The sequence below is a fragment of the Petromyzon marinus genome, chromosome 30 (genome assembly GCF_048934315.1).
Source record: "Petromyzon marinus isolate PM22_M1 ecotype Great Lakes invasive population chromosome 30, UKy_Petmar_22M1.pri1.0, whole genome shotgun sequence".
NCBI classification, from domain to species: Eukaryota; Metazoa; Chordata; class Hyperoartia; order Petromyzontiformes; family Petromyzontidae; genus Petromyzon; species Petromyzon marinus.
Genome location: NC_133696.1, coordinates 5657374 through 5680278, shown reverse-complemented (window position 1 = coordinate 5680278; position 22905 = coordinate 5657374). Strand labels below are relative to the sequence as shown.

Below are 22905 nucleotides of genomic sequence, written 5' to 3'. Positions count from 1 at the left end.
CACCCGGGGAACATGTTATTTCGCAGAAGAGAAGAAAGCAAGAGTAAAACATATCACATCCGTGCTCGGGAATGTTTTTTTTCCCATTCAATAAAAAAAATTATAATCGCGATTCCAGCAGTTGTGCGTTTTTCCTCGGCGCTAGCCAGCAAGCCCCCCCCCCCACCGAGCACGTGCCCGGACATTTGACAGGCCACATTTTAAAATCCGATTGTCTACAATCCATACGGTCAATTCCACGGCAAGGGAATTATAGACATCCACCCACTCTCATCTATTACAATTTCATTAGCGATGTCTGTTGTTGGATGATCGGCAGTAAGGGCCTCAGGGCCTCTGCTCAGCAACCATGATTAAAAACAGTGTATATATTTAAAATTCTTATTCTTGTACATGCAATTTGATGCATGTATTGGTGGCTTAAGAATGAATGTGAAATACGAGACTTTTATCGCAGTCATAGGCCGCATTGTAAGCCCGTTACTGGTCTTGTAATTTCATTACCGTAGAACCGTCCATAATTGTATCTGCCGATGAAATATTACTTGAGGCAGATGTCCAACTAAAACAAATCAATCGAAATCCCCTAGAGCACGTCACTCGGGACCAAACGGTAACGTCAGTGGGTGACGTCAGTCAGGATCAGTCAATATGGAGTGCTCACATATAACGTAAAATATGTTTTAAAGGGGAGAGAGAAAAAACGCAGCTTGCCAAACATTGCCAGAGCCGAGCTGTTGCGCAGAGGGGAACTCGGGAGAGTTCAAAGTGCAAAAACAAAAAAAAATACAAAATAAAATAAAAAGCGAGTGCTCAGCATCCCACCGACTGCAAACCAAAAAAAAAGCAAAGTTCCAGCTGCAAACGGGGGAAAAAAAGAATCCGATCGGGCAGGTGGCATGGAGCAAACGATTTGTTATTTTGTTATTTACCGCTGCTCTTTCGTCTCATCGCACTGCCTGCTGGGGAAAAGAGAAATGGAAACAAAACAAAAAACAACGACAAAGTTACTGCACGGCTTGCGGGGAAGTGCACGTCGGGAAGGAAGAGCGCCATTCTTTTACTTCTCTGTCTCAATGACGGGTGACGCGCACGGCGGGGGTAGGGGGCTCAACGCAGTCTCCAAGTGCTGCAAACGTCTTGAGAAATTCATCGCGGTGGATGACTCTCGTCGAACACACGCAACTTAAAATGTGTTCATGCGCCGAAGGGGTGGAACGATTCACCTCCAGCAACCATTTGATGAATTGTCACAACTCAGGGGTAAGCAAGTTAACTTAAGGATTGACCATTCTTACAGCAAAGCGCTGGATTAGCAGTGCCCCCAAAGCGGCCGCAGTGGTTACCTGAACCAATTACCTACGGTCTGGACGAATCAACAAGTGATATTGTTTCTGATGTGGCGTTCCAACCCTACTTTGGCGGGAATGCAGCGAAACGCTAAAAAAAACATGCAGGATGTGCATCTGAATCGAGCGCAACGGAAGTGAAAAAGACGAAAAAGGTTTGAAAATAAATATAAAGACAAAATAAACGTCACAAAGCAGTGTAGGTATTGGGGCTAGTGTCACGCCCCAACACAGACAAGCCAAGGCCCCTCGCGAGCGTGAGACTGAGGACGAGGGAGAAATCAACATGGGACTAGCACCCGGAGACAGGAGGCATGCGACGGAAGTGTTCCAAGGATGGCGGCACACAATTGCTCGCAGGAAGGATGAAAGACCCGGCTGCAGAGATGGCCGTGACTTAAAAAAAAAATATTTGCCACTCGCGACTGTTCGTGGCCAAGACGTCTGGATTCCAGCCGCGCGGCTTTACCAGCACGTGCAGCGGAAAAAGCCACGCGCGCACGTTTTATGTGACACGCGAGACTTGCATACGAATTGTATTTTATTTTAAAAGCAAAGCCGTGTTGCAATATCCGTTGGCTCCCTGAGCGGTCGTTTCTCCCTGCCTGGAAACGTTTTTTTTTCCCTTTCCTCCCCCCTAAGGCCAGGAGCAACGCCATACAGGGATGCCTTGTGGATTAAAAACAAAATTACAAACTGGGTACGAACAGACAGACAAGGTGGCGGGCCCACTGAGGAATCGGGAGCGCGGTTTGCTGTTAGTTTTGTACGTCACTCGGTCGGCAGTTTGGTGAAAAACCGTCCAGCCTAGAGGAGAGAGTCACAGAAAAGGAAACCGGAAAGACAAATATGAAACAAAGTGGTGAGAGAGTCAGAGGCGGCAGGAAGTGCTTACTGGACCATCTGTGAAAAAGAGCTTCATAGCTCATCGGATTCCTCCAGCATAAATAAATGTTCTGATTCGGAAGTGCTGTGTCCTTTGTGTGTGTACACGTGAGCAAAAGTAGTTAGTATTCAAAATGCACAGGCACACTTTTGTTCCATGACTGTGCGTTAAAAATTAACAGAAACAAAGTGACCGCATAACGAGTCAAAGAGACCACACGGTCAAATCTTTGCAGTGTTTCAGAAGCCAAAAAGGTACATGAATACTCATGTATACACGCGCAACTCTTTACAACCACGGTTATCACGAATTACATGTTGGTGATGCAATCAAATCCCGTCTGTACATATTATCCACGCCGACGTCGTGTTGCTTAGACTAGGGGTTCCACGGGCATAGAGGGATGGCGGGCTGCACTTGGGGAATTAATTGCCACTACAACAGGCACATGTGTGGGTGGTTCAAAGGGCCTCGAGTGGTGGACATTGACAACACGCTGTGAGTTCCCTTGGACCACTGTACGTGCCGTGTCTTTGGCAACACGAGCGGGGGTTGGACGACCTCTGGTCAGACCCCGGCAATCACACTGCACTTAAAAGCGGCACAGAATTGCAGTGACGAGGTACTGGGGGACCGCTGACCAAGCAACGTCAACTATATATTTATATTTTCATATAAAAGCTCTTTTATAAAATTTCATAGGGCATAAACCCGTGACTCCGGGCTTTAGAGTCCAGTGATTTTGACGAGTGCTTTGCTGTGCATTGAACATTTGTATTTATCAAGATTTTACATGCAAATTACTTGGGTATGAACATATTTTGGATTATTTCTGCAAGCCGTAAAATTATTTATTCACAGGTCTTCTAAATGTCAATTTATGAAATATTTTGACCGTGAAATTTAGTTCATATTCAATGCAATTTTACATGTATATATATTTTTTATTGAAAACATGTTACCGTCTCCTGACATGCCTGCGAGCGTGTTTCTGGAGCTTGCATGTTCAGACTGGTGTTGTGACATTATCATGTATCACCAGAGTTATGATCTACCCACTACTGCATGAAGGTTTGTTAGTGTCTTCAATGTCTCGTGCAGGTTAAGGAGTAATCTAGGAAATGGGTATATGAAGGGGTCCAAATGGTGAAATTATAAATTTAATTCACTTGATTGTAACAGACAAATCCCAGATTATCTCTGACCTCAACAAATTCAACACAGGATGCGATCACAGACTGATGCAATTCAAGTTTCACCTCATTATAAACGCGAAGCGAAATCGGATTATAAATGAGAACAATATAGATGACATCAAAAGAGACAGGCCAGGAGGTTGTTGTTTTTTTCCATTAACTCTATACAACAGGTTCAATCACTTAGAGAAGCTAAATAATGACATGGATGTTACCACATAATAGTGTTGTGAGTTGTGCATTATAATTAATGACAATGCCTATGATGATAAGGACGAAAACAATGACAATGATGGAGATGATCGTGATAATGAAGACAATGTTGACGGTAATTATTTGGATTTTTCCATATCCACGATGTCGTCCCTGTTTATCCTTGCCAAGCTTCCAAAACGCCTGCGGCGATCTGGACGGAAACTGAACAAATAAAACAATTTCAAAATTTCATTCGGTCAATCTGCTCGCTTGGAGGTAACAAACCGTCCACGGACAAAAACACAAAAAATTAGCAAGCGAGCGAGCTCGGCCACTCACCGTTGCCAAACTGGTGAATGGCTCCGTCACTGATGAAGCCTGAGTAGAAGCTCTCTGTGGAGAAGGAGGGTTTGAGCATGTGGGTCTTGGGGATGGGCGCCGGCTGAGGGCATCTGGGTTGCGGCGCAGTGGCGAGTTGTGGCGGCGGCGGTTGTGGCGGCGCTGGCTGCTGCTGCTGCTGCTGCTGTTGTTGTTGTTGTTGTAGTTCTGTTGGAGCCGGACCGCTGGCGGGCCACGCCGCCGGTGCTTGCTGTGAGGCTGTGGCAACAGTTCCGTTCCAAGTCAACTCGAGTCGTTTCCGTTTGTTTCTCAAGCTGATTTGGTTCACATTCTTGGTTCTTTCGGTAAAGTCACGTAGAAGAGAAACAATAAAATAAAAAAAATATATAAAAGCAAGACATTTTGTTGCTGTGGTTTTCACACCTGATGATGATTGCTTTGTGTTGCAGTCGAAACGTCATGAGAATTTTATTGTTTTATATAGTTTATTGTTTCCCTTCTACGTGACTTTACCGAAAGAACCAAGAATATGAATCACTGCAGTCACAAAAGCTTTAAATCAAAATCTAATTTGGTTCATTTCGAGCGAGTTTTTTTACTCACATCGGCCGAATGCGCCCCAAGATCTCTCCTTGGATTTTGGGAGACATATCCGTTTCATTCAATCAATTTACTCAAGAACCAGAGTATCGAGGGCCTAATTCCTGCATCAGTAAAAACGCAGACCCTCTGCGGCACATTCTCACCAAAAACTCCACGGAAAGCTGTTTCCGTAAAACTATTCTTTTTATTATTTATACAATTTTTTTGTAATAATATCACCTAAGGCCCACTGAGCTATATAGCTCTTTTACAGAAGTGATCTGGCCATAAATGATAGCTCAACAACAAATTGGCTTATCACGTGGAAATTTTAAGCAGCCAAATACTCTAAAACGCGTATTCTTTCTAAATGTGGAGGGACAAATCGGAGGACCCAGATAAAATCCACGCGACCACGGGGAGAGAGAACACGCAAACTCCAAATATACAGGTGTCAGGTTTTGCTTTTTGTATTGAGTTTGTTGTCCTTCCTCCCCACCTCCGATTAGCACAGTTCGCTACGTACGGTTTAAAAGAAGTTCAACATACTTACAGAACTGGGATAAAAAAACCACGACCTCCAGCACACCAGGCGAGGTAGCTAACATCTCGCCACTGTGGCGCTCAACACCTGAACTGTGCTCCCGTCGCACGTGTGGTTTATGGGGGGGGGGGGGGGACTCTCTCACACCTAATCCATCACCTCCCCCCCCCCCTCCAACCTCCGGCGTTCCCCCCGGACACTCACAGGGGAGGAAGAGCGCCGTGGGCTTCAGCGGCTGCATGCTGCTGGGCTTGCCGCCGGTGCTCGTCTTGCGGCTCTTGCTGATGCGTCGTCGGCGTATCGAGGGCGGCGCCGACTGCTGCAGGCAGGCGGGTGGCTCCTTGCCCATGCGGCGGTACAGCTCCTCCATCTCCTTCCGCTGGCGCACCTGCAGGTTGGTGACCTCCTCCATGTGCCTGGGAGGCGCGAGTGAAGAACGCGGCCACGGGAGGTTACGCGAGTGTGCGAGCGAGTTGGCCCCGCGCTGCAAAGCGTTAAGCAAGCTACACATGCGCGCAAGTTTCTTTTTTATTGCGTTGGCAAGAAAGCCAGTTACGTACGGATATCTTCACAACGAGGTTTAAACAAGTCTGGAACAAAAGCCACCATTTCCACCAAAGCACGAATTGGGCACTCATTGGCGCCGCTCGTGTTGCCCCTGCGCGGAGAGCGGCAGCGCGGTGCCACGCGACAGACTAAACCCTTAAACCCTTTTTATTTTACTGGGCAAGGCCCACTGAGCTATACAAAAACCGGAGGACCCGGAGAAAAATCCACACGACCACGGGGAAAACATGCAAACTCTAAATGTACAGGTGTCAGGGGTCGGGATCGAACCCAGGTACTCTTGCATGCCAGGCGAGGTAGATAACATCTCACCACCGTGGCACCCCAGACGAAGCGAGCAATGGTGGCACTCACTTCTCCCGCAGCTTGTGCAGCTGCTTCTTCAGGTCGTCCTCTTCCACGTCCTCCGAGTCGTTGTCGCTGCTCACGAACGACGACGCCGAGCGGACATTGGGCACGAGGCCGTCCTTCAGCTCGAAGCGCCCCACAGACTCCGTCCTCTCCAAGCTGCCCATCCGCTCCCGCGCCGCCAGGCTGCCGAACGCGGACAGCTCGCTGTCCGTGCTTGGCTGCTTGCGCATGATGCTGCCGCCGCCGGCGTAGCTGCCACCGTCGACGCCTCCGCGAGCGGACAAGGGCCCCGCGAAATCGTCCGACGTCATGTCGCGCCCGTTCTCCGTCGCGCTGTAGTACTGCTCCGTCGCCTCGCTGCCGTCGGGGAAGAGGTCGGCCGTTCTCGCGCCGGGCGTCTGCGCGTAGCCCTCGCCGAAGGGCACCTCCGAGTCTGCCCGCAGCTCGCCCGCGCGCCCTGCCGTCCCCGCTGCCGGTAGCGGTTGCGCTTGCAGAATCTCTGCAGCCGGACCGGTGCTTCCAGGGGGAATGCCCGGCAACGGTGTAGTCGAGCCGCGCGTTTTCTCGCCGGTGTCCGAACAGCTCTTGTCTGTGCCGTTCAACGTGTCGGACCGGAAGCATTTCCCGTCGTCACGGCCCCCCGGGTGAGCCGCGGCAGCGTTCGTAGCTTTTGCGACGCCGGCCGGGTCCTGCGTTCTTTGCTCAGCGGGAGCAAAAGCGGCGGCGGCGGCAGTGGTGGTGGTGGTGGTGACGGCATCCGCGTGGCGATCAGATGACGACGAGGACAGCGAGGAGGGAGAGGAGGTGGTTGTGGCCGGGTCGGTGCTGACTACGTCGCGCGTCGTGGTGACCTGGAACCGGCCCCGCACGGTAGTCGCCGCTGGGACGGGGGCAGGGGTAGGCAGCTGTGGTGGCGCCAGCGAGGGCTGGGTCGCAGTAGTCGCTCCGGCGTTGGTGCCCGCGGCGGGGGGTCTGGGTGACTCCGAGGCGGACGGGACTGGAGGACCAGGGAGCGGAGAGCCCGTCTGCAGAAGACACATTTTGACAAAACATTACCCTGAAGCTTGGCCGTGGTTAAAAGTAAAACGGGCTGCGGTGTTACTGTCGGCAAGAGAGACCTGCTGAACGAGAAAATAGTAGGGAGGAAGGAAGATAGTTAAGTAAATAGGTGGGTGGGTTGGCAAGTAGATAGCTAAGTAGGTAGGCAGGTAGGTGGGTAAGTAGGTGGGGGTAGTTAGGTAGGTGGGTAGGCAGGCCAGTAACCATTTTTGAGAGCTCACTGATATTTCACATCTGCTGTGCAAGAGAGACAACATTAAGTGGCCAACTCTACCAGCTGGACGGGAAGTCCCCTATACCCCCCCCCTCTCCAACTCCACGCGTCAATGACCGCTCTATAAGACATGGGGTATAGAGGACACTTCCCGCCCACCCCGCCATTGACGGCAGCACTCACCTGGGTGTCGAACTCCGCTCGCTGTTGGACGCCGGCGGCTGCGGTGGCACATGGGCCGGCCCCCTGACCCGGCTCGGCGGGCAGAACGCCTGCGGCAACACGAGACCGATTAGCACGGATGGCTACGTGCGGTGCGAAAGAAGTTCAGCATACGTACACGCAAGACAACGTCGTCGTCACGAGCGGCGGCGGGGGCGGGGACACACTGGAGGCGGTAAGGTGGCATTGTGGAGTGTGAAGATTGATCGATGTGGGTGTACGCACCAATGTCCAATTCCGCACAGATCTGCTCTCTTACAAAGCGTAAGAAAATCGTACGGTTGTCACAATTTTATTGCTTTTTTCAACGGGCCGGCCTGCTGACATCCATATTATTCGACTTTCGAATAATATGGATGTCAGCACGTGAAAAAAATATATATTCCGATTTTTAGTCTGGATGGAACATGGCTTTAATTTGACATTCTCACTAAGAAAAAAATAATGAATGATCTTTCAAAGGTTCCATAAAAGCCACCTTTGGAAGTATATTGGATATTTTTTTCCCTTAACTGCGAATTGAAAAGCGATGTTCGTAGTGCACAGCGATAACCGCTGCATCACCGCTCTCCCAAAATATAAATATATATATTTTTTAATGTGCCACGAGGTTTAAATAAAAAACAACCCTGTAAAATATCATTAAGCATAAAATTGGCCTGACATAGGTGGTGGCTTAAGTGATGGTGGCAATTTTTTTGTGTTAATTACTTCCTAAAGAAAGATATGAAAATGGGTGGCTTGATCCGCCCTTCCACTTAATGTTCCCAAAACGCTTCCATTTGGATTCTAAAAATATCCGTCGCGGATCAAATGCATTCAGAGGAAACCGACCTTCAGCCGGGTGCATGGGGGTGGTTAGCGTCTCCCACGAGGGGGCACCACCCTCCTGGGTTGACAGGGGAAACGGCTCGGCACCGCCAGGCTGTGGAGACACGACGGGTACCTTGGTTACGCGCGCGTGGGCAAACAACCAACCCCACACCCATCAACAACGCAGCCCTCGAAGAGATTCGATCCCAGAGGACATTCGAAGCGTAACGAACTGTCCCGCACATTTCAATGGGCTCACGTCAAATTTACGCTCTCGTCTCGGTAACCAAGGGGGACAGAGAGACCGGGTGAAGTCATAGGAAGAACGGGTTTTTATTTGTGTTTTAAGTCGGTTGCGAGAAATTGTTTCAGTGAACGTGTTGGGGGGGCATTACGCCTTCAGTGTCTGAGGTCAGGGCTTTCCGCCGGCTCCTCACCTGGGTGACGGCCGTCAGGGGCGACCCGTGTTGCACCGTTTCCGGACTCAGTGTCCGCTTCAGGCTCGCCTCGAGGCTCTCCAACGGGGCCTGCGCAGCGGCAGCAGCGGCAGGGGCGGCAACGGTTAAAAGCGGAAGCAGGAGCGTCGACGTTGCTGGGCAGTTCCACAAATTTGGCGAGGTCACAGTCACAACGTTTTAAAGCCACCCTAATAACCAGGATCCGGATTTTTTTTTATTTATGGAGGTGCTTATATGGCCCAGCATCTCAAAGTGCCCGACACCACATCTCATAACGATCGTTCCAGTTCAGCTGTGAATCAGTACAAGGACAAATAGTGGATATATACACCACCTCTTAAAAGCAACAGGTTAAATCGTCGAAGCCCCGCTTGCAACGTTCACTAATTTGAAGGTCGCCCTATCTCCTCTCCTGCCGCCAGAATTACAGACTCCGTTCTCCTTATTCCGGCCATCTGTGCTGTCGGCGGGTCCTGTTCAAGGCTAGGCTCAAGCCATTCCTCTTCTCTTCCTATTACCGTCTCTTTGTCTTTAGGAGGCGACTGGAGTTATGCACTTTTAAATCAAGTTCGAAAACTCATTTCTTAAAAAAGCAGTTTTTTTGTGTTTAGTTTGTTGTCCTTCCCCCGCACCTCCGATTAGCATGGTTAGCTACGTAAGGTGTGAGAGATGTTCAACATACAAAGGTAGGCACAGGATGCCCATGTCTCATTGCTCAGTGTCTTGGGATGTGGTTGCATTCGGATGCTATATAGATCCACATTGCATTGAATTCGCTGTATGTCAGGAAATGACAGCAAAAAACGCCACAGCTAGGGATGTAACCTTACCAATTAAAGAGCAATCATTTCTCGAATCTCCCATTGGCGATTCAATGAAACGTCAATAATGTTTTTTTTTTACATTGCGGTGAATTTAGCGTCTCTAGTGGCAGTAGGAACCAATCACATTCAACATTTATGAATATCAATGATTTTCACAAGCAAGATTCGATACACGCATCCTGCGGGTACGAGTATTTCAATCGATAAATCGGTGCACCCTAACATGCCAAAAACATATACCTAATGACCTAAAAGGCTCCGAGCAAGTTTGCCAGTGAGGACAAGCATGCCCGCCGAGCTGAGTCGCTCAATGAGCACAAACGCCATCAAAACATCCCGAGGAATCATAATGGGTGAGGGCGGGGGTGGGGGGGGTGCTGAACGTCTCGTCAGCAGAAAGAAAAAGCATGCGTGGGCCGAAGTGTGACAAACAGAACTAGAAGTGAGGCAAGGGGGGGGGGAGGTGGATGATGGATCACAACAGCTCGCTGCGTCTCCACCTTGACGCAAACGAAGCTCGGCAGCGGGGGGAAAAAACAAAAACACGACAACAGGAGGGCAGCGCGAGAGAGACAGCGCCGGTGGATCGCCGCATTCCACGCAAGCACCTGGTTCTGGGGCGGGCCTGGGAACGGTGGAACATGCTCGCCAGTGGGAGTGAGCGTCTTAATTAACCGCTGCTGAAGTGGATCAGTGGCCTGCGGCTGTACCTACAAGCGGGGGGGGGGGGGGGGGGAGAAGCCAGCAGCCATGATCGCACACGCGCACGGCGGCGGTTTCGTTTTAGCGGCGCCACCCATGACGGCAGGCCCCGCAACGGCGCACGCGACGGTGCGGGGGACGCGCGGCGCCCGTGGGGTCGTGCCCGCGGGTTCTGTGCCGGTGAAAATCCCCTGGGGCGGTGCGACGCGAGCTCCCCGACGAGCTCAGCCAATTACACGCACGCCGAGAGAGCCGCGGCGTTTACGGTCGCAGCGGGCGAGCCGCGAACTGCCGCGACACCCCAACACGAGCGTGCTGTGGACGAGTGCGGGCTGCGCGAACGTGCAAAGCGAGTGAAGAATGAAACGCTAAGTAGACCGATCATGGGATGAACAAACGGGCTATGTTTTTTTTTTACCCGCAAATGTCACAAACGGCGCGCGCAGGTTTAGAAACGCAATCGTAAAGGTAATTAGTCCACGGCGAATCGTTAAATTACGAACGCGCACGTAGCCTAAGCCACTTACGGGGAGCCAGGTTGGAGGCAAGGGCTTCGGCGGGGTGGTGCCGCTGCTGCTGCTGCTGGTGGTGGTGCCGCCACCACCGCCACAGCTCACGAACGCGCTGGCCATCTGCGCTGGCGCCGCCCCCCCCGCCACGCCCTGCGAGGGCAGAGCCGGCGCCACCGCCCCGGGTGTGGTCGTGGGCAACACAACGCTCTGGCTCGCCACTCCCACCGCTGCCGCCGCCGCCGCCGCAGCAGCCGGGTACAGCGCCAGGCTCGTCGGGTGGGAGACAGCGGGACCGGCCTGCGCGGGCGCGTAGCCCTGCACCGACTTGCTCGGGGACAGCACGTGCGCTGGGTCCGCGGCCGCACCGACGCCCGTTACGCCCGCTGGCGCCTGCTCTTTCAACAGCGTCCCCGCCGGCGCCGCCGCCGCCGGCGCCGCGGTGGCGTCTCCTGCCGCCGGCAAAGTGGAGCTGGCATCGTGGAAAAGGCTGCGCAGCTTCTCCGACAGCGCCTTGAGGTCCTCGGCGCCGGTTAGCCGGTGCGTCACCTCCGTGTCGGACTCGTGCGAGTGAGGGAGCGTGCCCTGCGGAGTTGGCAGCCCGGCCGCCGTGGGGCCGGCCGTGGGCGGCGCCGGCTGCGTTGGCGCCGCAGCCGTTGGAGTCGGGACGGCGGCGCCTGTGGGGGCGACCTGGGGAGATTGTCCCGCTGGCATGGGGACGGGCGCTTGGGCCTGTGTGCCGACAGGGGCAACCGTCTGCTGCTGCTGTGGCAGCTGTTGCTGTTGCTGCTGTGGCAGTTGTTGCTGCTGCTGCGGCAGCTGTTGCTGCTGTGGCAGTTGTTGCTGCTGCTGCTGCTGCTGACCGAGCGACACCTGTACATTAGCGGCGATGGAAGTTGGCGGTAAGGGCTGCTGTTGCTGCTGCTGTTGCGGTTGAAAGGGCTGCATGGAAGGAAGGCCCGCCGATGGTTGCGCGCTGGCGGGCTGCTGCAGAGACACGGCTGGGGCGGTGGGCATCGGCAGGCTGGGCTGCACTGCTGGAAGAGGTGGCTGTTGCTGCACCACCTCTGGCTGGGCACCGGCATAAGCCTGGGGCAACTGCTCGTATGGGATGGCCGTGCCGGTTACGGGTGCTTGTGCGGGCACGGGCGCGGGAGCGGAAACCGTTACGGGCGCGGCCTGCGCCTGAAGGGCTTCGTTGACCGTCGGTTCAGGGTGCGGCATCACTACAGGAGGCGTGGTGGTGCCGAAGTTGCCCAGCTGCGCGTCCGGAACGACCGCCGGCAGCGAAACAACGACCTGGGCGACGGTAGCCGCCGCCGACGATGGGTCGAGCGGCGCGACCGGAAAATCTGGCACGAGCGGAGGCGGCGTCGCCTCGGCGGGAACGGCGACCAGGTCAGGGAGGTAAGCGGCTTCCGCGGACGGCACCACGATCGGCGGGGCAGCGATGATCGCAGGTGCGGGCAGAGGGACCGGGAGAGCCGTGGATTCTGAGGATGCGGGGACGACGGCAGCGGGGGGAGCGATCGCAGCTGCGGCCGGCGGGAAGGAAACGCCCGGAACGGGCAATGGGGCGACCGTAATGGGGCCGGTGATAGCGTGGAACATCACGGTGGACGTCGGCAGAGGGGCCGTGGACAACGGCGGTGGAACGTCGAGGCCGCCTGTCGGCAGAGGCGCGCCAGAAGCCGGGACGAGAATCGGCAAAGGCGGCACCGGCGGAACAACCGACGGCTCCGACGACGAGACGACAACCGGCGAACGCGACAGATCCGGCCAAGGTTCCGGGGCAGCGGGCACGGGGGTAGTGACGGGCATGGTCTCCGGCACGCCCAGGCCGCCGGCGGCGGCGGCGCTGCCCGGCACGTCCGGTGGCGCGGAGGGGAGGGGCGGCACGGGCTGCACGTAGGAGGGCGGCGCCGTGCTGACGCCGTCGCGGATCTCGGACAGGCTCTGCGACATCTGGCGCATGTTGTCGAACGCCAGCTTGAGGTCGATGGCCGAGGTGGAGTAGGAAAGGCCGCTGGGCTGCTCCAAGTCCACGTCTGCCGCGGCGCGGTCAAACGCACGCCAAAGGAAGGTCGTCAACATCAGGGAGACTCGAAAAAAAGATGTTGCCATCTCTCATCTCAAAAGAAAGACTCAAGTGGCATTTTTCTTCTACAGCAGTGGTTCTCAACCTGTTTTGGCTACGATTGTTAAATTTTGTTTCAACAGAGTTACCCCCCCCCACCCCCTTGCCTGACCCAACATGGTTCTGAGAAATAAACGTATGAATAATGAACATCAATATTTTAACCAATTGTTAATTTTGTAAGGTATCCTAGCTAGCGAGTAACTGCACGGTCTGTGCGCGTGACGTCATTTGTTCGCGCTCGCTGGTTACGCTTGGAAACCGCGTTGTTTACAATCAATGAGTTTAGAAAGGTGTTCTATATCGTTCTAGGTTACCATGTGGATTAGAATTTTATCGTAGTTATTTTATATTGGCAGATTCATACATGATTATTCAACAATGACTCTCATATATGATATAATTTCACATATTTACAAATCACCTACATGTACCCCCTGGGACCATTGCCACGTACCTCCCAGGGGTCCACGTACCCCCGGTTGAGAACCACTGTTCCACAGTGAGTAGCCAAAAGATCGCGAGCGGATAAACCGTGTGTCCTGCATTTAATGGGGTGAAGAGAATCATGTAATCTTTTGATTTAAAGCTTTCGTGACTGCAGGGATTCATATTCTTGGTTCTTTCGGTAAAGTCACGTATAAGGGAAACAACAAAATAATAAAAATATAAAACAATACAATTCTCACGACCTTTCGACTGCAACACAAGCAATCATCATCAGGTGTGAAATCCCACAGCAAGAAATTTTTGAAAAAAGTGGCGGTTATTTTTAACGTTAAAAATAACCGCCACTTTTTTCAAACGTTAAAAATAACCGCCACTGTTTCCAAATTTTCTTGCTGTGGTTTTCACACCTGATGATGATTGCTTGTGTTGCAGTCGAAACGTCGTGAGAATTTTATTGTTTCATATTTTTATTATTTTATTGTTTCCCTTATACGTGGTGACTTTACCGAAAGAACCAAGAACATGTAATCTTTATTCAGACTGCAGGAATACCATGAGCTATGAAGCTCTTTTATGTCCTGTAGGACATGCTGCAGTGACATTACCAGAATACGCAAGAATGTCAATTTCAAGTCCTTCTGCAGCGCAAATTACAAACCTTCAAACTTTTAAATCTATAAATTGAGAAAACTATTTCGTGGCTAACCATCGAACAAAGACGGTGGGTCACTGCACCGCGCCTTTTCAGATACACTTCTGCGGCCGTCTGGAACGCTCTTCCTTTTGATATTAGGAAGCCACTGGGAGCGATGTGCACTTTTAAATGATCTAGATTGAACACTCCTTTAGAACTGCTTTTTGTGTTTGTAGTTTGCTGCCCTTACCCCGCACCTCCGATGAACACGCTTGACTACGTACGGTGCGCAATAAGTTCCACAGACGTACATACACGCCGGACAGCCCTGGGCATTCACCCTCGGCGCACGTCCACAAGAGAGGAGCGAACACATTTTTCTCTTTGGCTTGTGGAAGAGTATGACGATTTATGGCGTGAATTTATGGCGCGAGGGCGAGGGGGCAGCACGGCCTCCTCTCTACCTTGCGATGGCGGTGACGCCCCCTTGTCCAGGGGCTCCGTGTCCACCACGGGGCTCACGAAGAAGCGCATCCTGCCGGACTGCACCATCGTGACGGCCGGTGGAGCACCGTCCGACTCTGGACCTGGGACGGAAAGAGAGAGAAAATAAATCATCGTTGTGCACGTTAGTAGCCTGGCGCTCTCTGTGTTCGGATAAATGCTGAAACTATCGATGGTGAGTGTTAACCGATGGGGAGTGTTAACTGTGGAACTATCGATGGCGAGTGTTTACTCTGGAACTATCGATGGTGAGTGTTAACCGATGGTGAGTGTTAACTGTGGAACTATCGATGGCGAGTGTTTACTGATGGTGAGTGTTTACTCTGGAACTATCGATGGTGAGTGTTAACCGATGGTGAGTGTTAACTCTGGAACTATCGATGGCGAGTGTTTACTGATGGTGAGTGTTTACTCTGGAACTATCGATGGTGAGTGTTAACCGATGCTGAGCGTTAATGCTGGAACTATCGATGGTGAGTGCTAACTCTGGAACTGTGATGAGTGCTAACTCGTGGCTGTGTCCAAGCGGCACTCACTGCTTGTCGGGGTGGCAGAGGAGTTCGTATCCTGCTGCTCGTTAGACTGCACCGTCGGCCCCTGCGGGACACAAAGCAACGGCACGTGTTAATACACCCACTCATCCATGTATTCGCTATTTTCTTCACCCATTCATTCTTTCATTTTCACGTCACAAGGGGTGTAACAAATTACCCTCCTCCGCCCCATGTTCACACTGGCGATTCCATGAATAATAGCGATTCCAGGTTGCGATTAGATATGCTTAAAAATTAAAACCGTCTTTTGTTTTAATTATTTTACCATCTAATTTGTACTGTTGCTTTTTTCCCATCTACCAGCTGCACGTGTTTGTTCGCTCCATGATATCTCGAAAGTACGAGCGTAGCGTTTTTCACAGCTTCTTCTTTGTGGCACAGTTCCCCACTCGTGGGGGGGTGGGGGGGGGGGTGGCAGTGGTGCCGCTTTGCCGGTCCCCTTTCTCCACCACATCCCTGTCCTGTGTCACCTCCACATCCACTCCGTAGTCCTTCACACCCTCGTTTACCCATTTAAACCACACCTCTGTCTAGGCTTATCCACGACTCCCTCGCCTGGTGCCTCCCATCATCCTCCTTTCGATGTGGAGTGTCTCTCTTTTCACGGCACATGCTAGTCATGCGAGTTTACTTAACTTTCATTTTGTCTGAAACGAGCACCCCAACCACTCCCTGCCTTCTTGCCCATCTCTTCATTTCTGACCCAGTCCAGCTTTGCGATTCACCTCCGATTATACATCTATCTTGGCATCCTCATTTCTGACAGGCACAGCATCTGCTTCTGCTTGGATTGTCCACTGCCAATATTCAGACGTGACCCTAGCCATTCGAATCTACCTTCCCACGCACAACCGATTGGCACGGTTGGCTACGTACGGTGCGAAAGAAAAGTTCAACATACGTAACATACGTACGACTTTCTTTCAGCACATCATTTACTTGCAAATTTGCATCGGTCTACAATCGTCGTGCCCCCCCCCCCCCCTACAAAACGCACGCACGAATCGATTCGAAATCGATTAATTCGCGCACCATTCCATGTGCGTCTGCAGCCATCCAACACTCTCAGGGCACGCTGCTACCGGCAGGAGAAGGGGGGTCTCGCGCGGGGCTGGCGGAGTGGGGGGCGGGGGGGAGCGAGTGAGAAAGGCGTTGCGACACCTGCACGGAGCCAGCGGCGCCATCAGAAGCGGCGGCGATGGCGCCAGCGGCTCGCAATGCGTCGTCTCGGGCCGTTACCCCGGCGTCTTCGGGGCCCATCTCCTCTCCCTCCTCGCTCAGCAGCTCCTCCGCCTTGTCGCACACGTCGCGCATCTGCTCCACGAACGTGCGCTGCTCCGACACCAGGATGAAGTCGTTCTCCACCTGACGACAGAGAACATTTCATTTAAATGCGTTCACGATTCGTCGCCCACGTTCTGGCCCGCCGCTTTCGGTTTCCTTTTTTTTTCGTCTTTTGTCTTTCATTCGGCGGCCGCCTGTAATGTTTGCCCACAGCTCCCAAAGAAGTTGCCCGTTGCAGCGGCTGGCGAAAGCCTGAGAGGAGAAACGCTCGGCACGCGGCGCAACCCAGAATAGCGCCGCGTTGGCGAGATGTTAACGACCTCGCCTCGTCTACAGGAGGTCGTAGGTTCGATCCCGACCCCGACGCCTGTATAGTTGGCGTTTGCATGTTCTCGTTCCGCGTGGTCACGTGGATTTTTCTCTGGGTCCTCCTCTGTTTTTTTCCTTCCACATTTAGAATCAACATCACGCGTTTAGAGTTAATTGGCTGCTGTAGATTTCCACACGATAAGCCGCTTCTCGTTAAGCCATCATTGGTGACCCCCAACGGCGGAATTTTTTTCCCCAACCTTCCACACCCCCCGCTTGCCACGCACGCGCACGAACGCAGACTCACCATGTACTTGGCGATGTCCTCGGGGTTGTCTGCGTCCAGGCAGAACTTGAAGGTGACCTTCTTCTTGTTGTGCGTCTCCAGCTGACACTCCACCTCCTTGTCGCCTCGCCTGGACACCTGCCAGTCAACACACGGCGCCCACCAAAAAAACCAGCAACAACAACCACCACCCTGTGAAGTGGAATTCGTCGTGACGCACCGCGACCGTATATCAACGTCCAAACCAATTTCGACTCGCGTTGCAATCACACATTTGTCCAAGACGTAATACGTCTTTAGGCGTGGGGGGCAGATTCATACATTCATCGCACGTAGTCAGCGAAAGACCGTTGTGCCAAACATGTGACCTCTTGCGAAAGCATTCGCACAAACTGCTCTTGGCTGCCATACACCGGCAGTCTCGAGTGATTTGTTTGTTGCAATGATTATTACGGGGGGAGGGGGGAGTGGGGGTGGGTGGGGACAACCACCGGGGGCAGCGCCATTCCTTTGATGGTTGCAGTCCACTTTGAACGTCGGCCGCGAACCAAAGTGCGCAATTTGCTGGAGTTTGCGCATCAAGTCGGGCGGTGTCTCCCTCAATCGCTAGCTTATATAACGTAGACTTCATTTTATTTAACTTTTTTTACGTGCAGAGACGGACATATGAAGGAGATGTAATGTCTTCTCGTCTGCTTTGTTACGGTCTTCAAAAACGGCGGTAACGACCTATTTGTGCCATAGATGTTACTCCCGACTTGTTTTGCGAGGTACTGCATTGCACGAGAGGCATGTTATATTTTTGCCAGAAGGTGGCAGACATTACTACGGAAAGAAATTCCAACAGTATAAGAGCGAGCCAAGGAAAAAGCACCAGCACCACCTTAACACGCAATAACAAGAATCCCTCAAATGGATTCCACTCAACCAATCAATGGCCACCACGGCTACCTCCCTCTCTTACATTTTGCCCCGAAGAAGCTGCGAAAAAAAAAGATAAAAGTTTCAAATTCAACGCTGCAATTTTCCTGCACCAAAGTCGCTTCTACGCAGGGCAGAGACACTATTTTAATGAATGGGGGCTTGGCCAATGTAGGATCATTGATAGGTACAGTTTGTTGTATAACGCGGCAGTTGCGTTCCTGAAGAGCACCATGTGATGGAAATATCGCGTTATAATGAATAATACACAATGGAGGGTAAAGCACAATCCGCGATAACACGTGAGGTGTGTACGCAGACTGAACAAAGACTGAGGAGCGTGGGTAGCATCTAAAAGCATCCAGCAGCATCCTACCGCCTTGTGTGATGCTACGCCGAGGCAGCCGTACAATCGCTTATTGATACTTGCGCGACGTCGTTCCGTTCACTCGATCGCGTTATAGCCAATTTGCGTTATGAAAACAAGACGCGTTATAGGAGAACAGACGGTAATCTGACTCTTCTGAAGAGACAATGTGTGTCAAAACGGGCCCAGGGCCAGGGTTTGCTTGTACTGAAGGCCTTGGGGCAACTTCCCAGCAGGCCGTGGGGACAATGGGTTGTGTAAAACCTTTACTTTGATTTATTATGTGGAGAGAGAGAGGGCTATCGGATGGAGGGGGAGAGTTGGATGATGATGCTGAACAACAAGCGGTGGTGACGTACCTATGGGACCCATTTTTCCGGTATCAAAATTATGAAAAAATAATCGGCTTTACCCTTTCCGGCAAAAATACAGGAGGTGTTGAGATGTATCCTGTCCATACAACTGCATGACCCGAGCTATTAATACCTCCTTGCCTTTGCGCCGTTCGCCTTTTGGCAGAGACAAGGCCATCAAAGGAGGCTCCGTCTGGTGTAGGCCAATCAGTGTTAAAGACGATGTAGAAATTGCACGTTTAACCACAAGCATGATGTGCGCGGTTCACGCACACTTGCTCCCTTGCAACAACAGGCGTTGGAACACACCTTAAAAACCACCGCCCGTTACTCTTGCCCGTTAGAGGCGCAATTCCCATCTTGTCGTTGCATTCACCGCCGCGCGTCGTACGTACGTTGAGGATCTGCAGCTTGGGCCTGCCCTTCTCGTGGCGCGAGTTGCTGCGCACGTTCTTGCGCGACTGCCGCTGCGTGGGCCGCCCCTTGTGGCCCCGCGCCGTCGTCGCCGTCGCCGTGGCCGGGCCCTCGTTGCCGTCGCTCATCTCCTTGCCCGACTGCGGGTCCGACAGAGTGCTGCCGATGTCACCGGCGCAGCGTCGGAGGGATGGGGAGGGATTGAGAGGGATGAGGGAGGGATGGGGAGAGATGGAGAGGGATGAGGGCGGGATGGGGAGTGATTGAGAGGGATGGAGAGGGGAAGGAACGCAAGGGCAGGAGGGCGTCATTGACAAAAGCAATGATGCGCTCACTGCGAATTTAAGCAAATCGTTGGCTGGCATTAGTTTAAGACGAAACGAAACTTTTTTTTTTATTTCACCAGGTAAGGCACACTGAGCTATACAGCTCTTTTTTCAGAAGTGACCTGGCCACAAATAACAGCTCAACGAAGTCGGCTTGTCGTGTACAAATGTATAGCAGCCAAACACTCTAAACGCGTGATGTTGATTCTAAATGTGGAGGGAAAAAAACCGGAGGACCTGGAGAAAAAATCCAGGTGACCACGGGGACAGAGACACGCAAACTCCAAATATACAGCAGGCGTCAGGGGTCGGGATCGAACCCACGCCCTCCTGCGTACCAGGCGAGGTAGTTAACATCTTGCCACCGTGGCGCCCTAACTAATACAAATTTAGTTGCCCTCTATCTGGACAAATCTGACCGGTGCTCAGCTTTAATGTGCAACTTGGATGGCAACTTCCAATCAGATGACACACAGAGAGATCACATGACCAGGTTGCGTGTTCTGTTGACCAGTGTTTCTCAATTTCTAGTCCTCGGGGCTCCACACGGCACAGATTTATGAGGGATTAACAACCATCGCATGCATGCGGTGTGCTGTGGCTTAATTTGCTTATGAATACAAAAAATTGCAGAAAGAAACTGATGGTCACGAAGACGTGGTGAGCGGGGGAGGTTACGAGTTGAGACACGTTCCAAGACAAATTCTGTCTTCATGGGCCAGACAGAACTGTGAAAATGCCATTGCCATACCAAGCCGTCATATCTTCTTGGTTCTTTCGGTAAAGTTACGTAGAAGGGAAATAATAAAATAATAAACAAAAAACCATAATAACATAAAATTCTCACGACGTTTCGGCCACAACACAAGCAGCCGTCCGCAGGTGAAGAAACAAAGCTGTCGGAAAGACAATGAATCCCTGCAGTCACGAAAGCTTTAAATCGAAAAAAAACCCGTCATAGTTGCACAAAGTAAATGCATTGCTGGTGACAAGCGCACAAGCAATGATGATTGCGGTAAAATTGCCCTTACTATCATCAATGCCTTGAGGAGGAGGCAACCCACACTGCCAGAATATCCAACACCAAATAGTTAATGTCATCAAACGTACATCGTACATAATATTTTTGGACAAATTAATTTGCTAATTGGCCGAGTCGACCCATTGGAGCGGGGGATGGAGGGCGGCAGGATAGGATCAGATGTCACTCACAGTAGCACGGATCGAAAGCGAAGCTCGGGTTGCCAAATTCACGGCGAGGGCGCTTGAGCCACCGTGCTGCCGCTCCCCCCCACGTCCACACAAAAACAAAGATCCCCCGTATAGCCTTAACATAAGCTTGGGGCAAGTGCTGTTAGCGAGCACCTTATGAAAGGCCGGCACGGTACACGAGGAGGTGGGTGGCCAGCACCACGCCCGGCCGCCTTTGTCTCCGCAGAACTCATGTTTTACACACCGGTAATCATGTGAGGCTGAGTCGACCTAGGGGAGGCCCAGGTCCGGTTCAGATAATCGTCACTGGTGTTAGCCTTGAGCGGGAATTGAACTTGGGTTACCAGGTTCGTATCGAAGCGCGCTAACTGCTACACTACTGCTCTCCACACACACGCACAGGCTTAAATTCTCATTCGAAGATCAAATGTTCCCGCTGTGTCTGAAAACGACACCGCATGACCGCGGCATGTGGCAGCAGTCCTGAAATGACCCACGTGCTCCCACATCCAGGGATAAAAATCTCGCCAGGATTACGAGCGACGCGGGCAATTGGCACCCCCCCCCCCCCCCCATGTCACCAGTCAAGTCACTCGCTCACTTGCGGTCAGTCAGTCGCCTCCTCCTCATCACTCTCCTATTGTTACTGTCATGGTGACTGTTCATATGAACTTCGCTCACCGATTCATCCACCGATGATGACGACTTGGTCTACCAGGCTTACCGCTTTTGTCTCATCCACGCTGTGTTCAACCATCATCGCACTTGCACGTCACAACTACATCCACTCACCCACTCGTTCACCACCGCACATGCACGTCACAACTACACACTCACCCACTCGTTCACCACCGCACTTGCACGTCACAACTACATCCACTCACCCACTCGTTCACCACCGCACATGCACGTCACAACTACACACTCACCCACTCGTTCACAACACCTCTCTCTCTCTGCTTTTTCCCGCAAATTGCTCGACTTTGTTACTCCTTTCCAATCGTCTATTTTTCCCCAAGTTCTTATAACCTTAAATTTTGATTTAAAGCTTTCGTGACTGCAGTAATTCATATTCTTAGTTCTTTCGGTAAAGTCACGTTGAAGGGAAACAATAAAATAATAATGGCCGAAACGTCGTGAGAATTTTTATTGTTTTATATATATATTTTATTATTTTATTGTTTCCCTTCAACGTGACTTTACCGAAAGAACTAAGAATATATCTTATAACCTTCTCAGATACATTACAACTTTAACAGCACTCTTGTTTGTTGGTGGCCAACTGGGACCTTGGGCCTACGCTTGGCAACCGTGATGCAAAATCAAACAAGCACAGCCTTTCGAGCGGTTCGCACTGCTGGCAACATCTCTGCGGGTTGCTCAATTACCCGTAACCACTTTCCCTAATGGGCGGCAGTAACACCGCTTTAATATTATTTTTCGCGACAAATTAACCGAGTTTGCCAAGGCCGCCGGTGTCGGCGAGAGCGCAACAAAGCACGCGGTAGACGGGCGGCACCATGCGCACGTGCGTACCGCCGAATGCCTGGTGCCCCCCCCCCCCCCCCCCCCATGCCATCCTCCTTTTCTGCACAGCAGCCTGGCAGCGGTAGCACTGCCAAAGGGGCGGGGGGGGTGGCAAACTGCAATTCTTTTTTAAAAAGGAATTTCAAGGCTGTCTGGCAAGACGGCCGGGGGGGGGGCAGTGCTGGGACAGGGCAGCAATGCATTCCTGGGTTCAGAGCGGTGGCCGCTGTGTGACACCCTGAAAATAAGGGCTTGCTTTCTTTCATTCAGTTCGGGTAAAAAATAAAAAAAAAACCCGTCACTTTTCACGAAGGCCTCTTACCCCTCCACCGATGAGAACATGTACGGAGTCTGATGGGCGACGTAGTCGGAATGTGTGCTCGCGCCGCCAACGTACTGCGGAGAAAGCGTCCATTCAAGCGTTAAACACATAGGGGCGAGGTGCACCGAACTCTTAGCCCGTGACCACGCACGCATGGAGCAGACGAAACCGCACGCACGGTTCAAACCACCGCGTGACATCAAAGGTGCCCCCATCCAATGGACGTTGTTTTTGACGGGAAAACGCGATCGGCAGAACTCCCCTTATGTAGAGGGTGGGGGTTAAGCCTCCCAATGTTGTTATCAAAGCATGGACCACGATTGGGTTTCATTGCTCTGCAATGTGCAATAGGAAGGGGGGGAGTGGCAGCACAGTGATTAGCCCATTGTGCGATGAAACCAACGAGCCGAGTTTAATTTCTGGCCACGATTTATATCAGTGGCGAATGATATCCAAACTCTTCCCGTTCCCTCCGTTCACCGACACGGTGAAAGT

General features: G+C 52.0%; 1 protein-coding gene across 15 annotated transcripts in view; it reads right to left on the bottom strand.

Annotated features, from left to right (window-relative positions):
* The window catches only part of LOC116947509 (uncharacterized), a 134979-nt gene that overhangs the window by 7965 nt on the left and 104109 nt on the right, over positions 1 to 22905 (bottom strand). For 9 of the 15 annotated variants that reach the window (XM_076070641.1, XM_076070642.1, XM_076070638.1 and 6 more), the window contains 16 exons: positions 22411 to 22484; positions 19005 to 19182; positions 16990 to 17106; positions 16251 to 16454; positions 15072 to 15132; positions 14496 to 14618; positions 10829 to 12858; positions 10208 to 10309; positions 8755 to 8844; positions 8339 to 8429; positions 7466 to 7554; positions 6013 to 7034; positions 5296 to 5507; positions 3966 to 4223; positions 2058 to 2156; positions 933 to 962 (listed from right to left, as the gene is read on the bottom strand). In XM_076070641.1, the coding sequence (XP_075926756.1) occupies positions 933 to 962; positions 2058 to 2156; positions 3966 to 4223; positions 5296 to 5507; positions 6013 to 7034; positions 7466 to 7554; positions 8339 to 8429; positions 8755 to 8844; positions 10208 to 10309; positions 10829 to 12858; positions 14496 to 14618; positions 15072 to 15132; positions 16251 to 16454; positions 16990 to 17106; positions 19005 to 19182; positions 22411 to 22484 (4780 nt within the window). The remainder of the gene's footprint in view (positions 1 to 932; positions 963 to 2057; positions 2157 to 3965; positions 4224 to 5295; positions 5508 to 6012; positions 7035 to 7465; positions 7555 to 8338; positions 8430 to 8754; positions 8845 to 10207; positions 10310 to 10828; positions 12859 to 14495; positions 14619 to 15071; positions 15133 to 16250; positions 16455 to 16989; positions 17107 to 19004; positions 19183 to 22410; positions 22485 to 22905) is intronic. The other 6 variants (XM_076070643.1, XM_076070640.1, XM_076070644.1 and 3 more) reach the window with 6 other exon arrangements.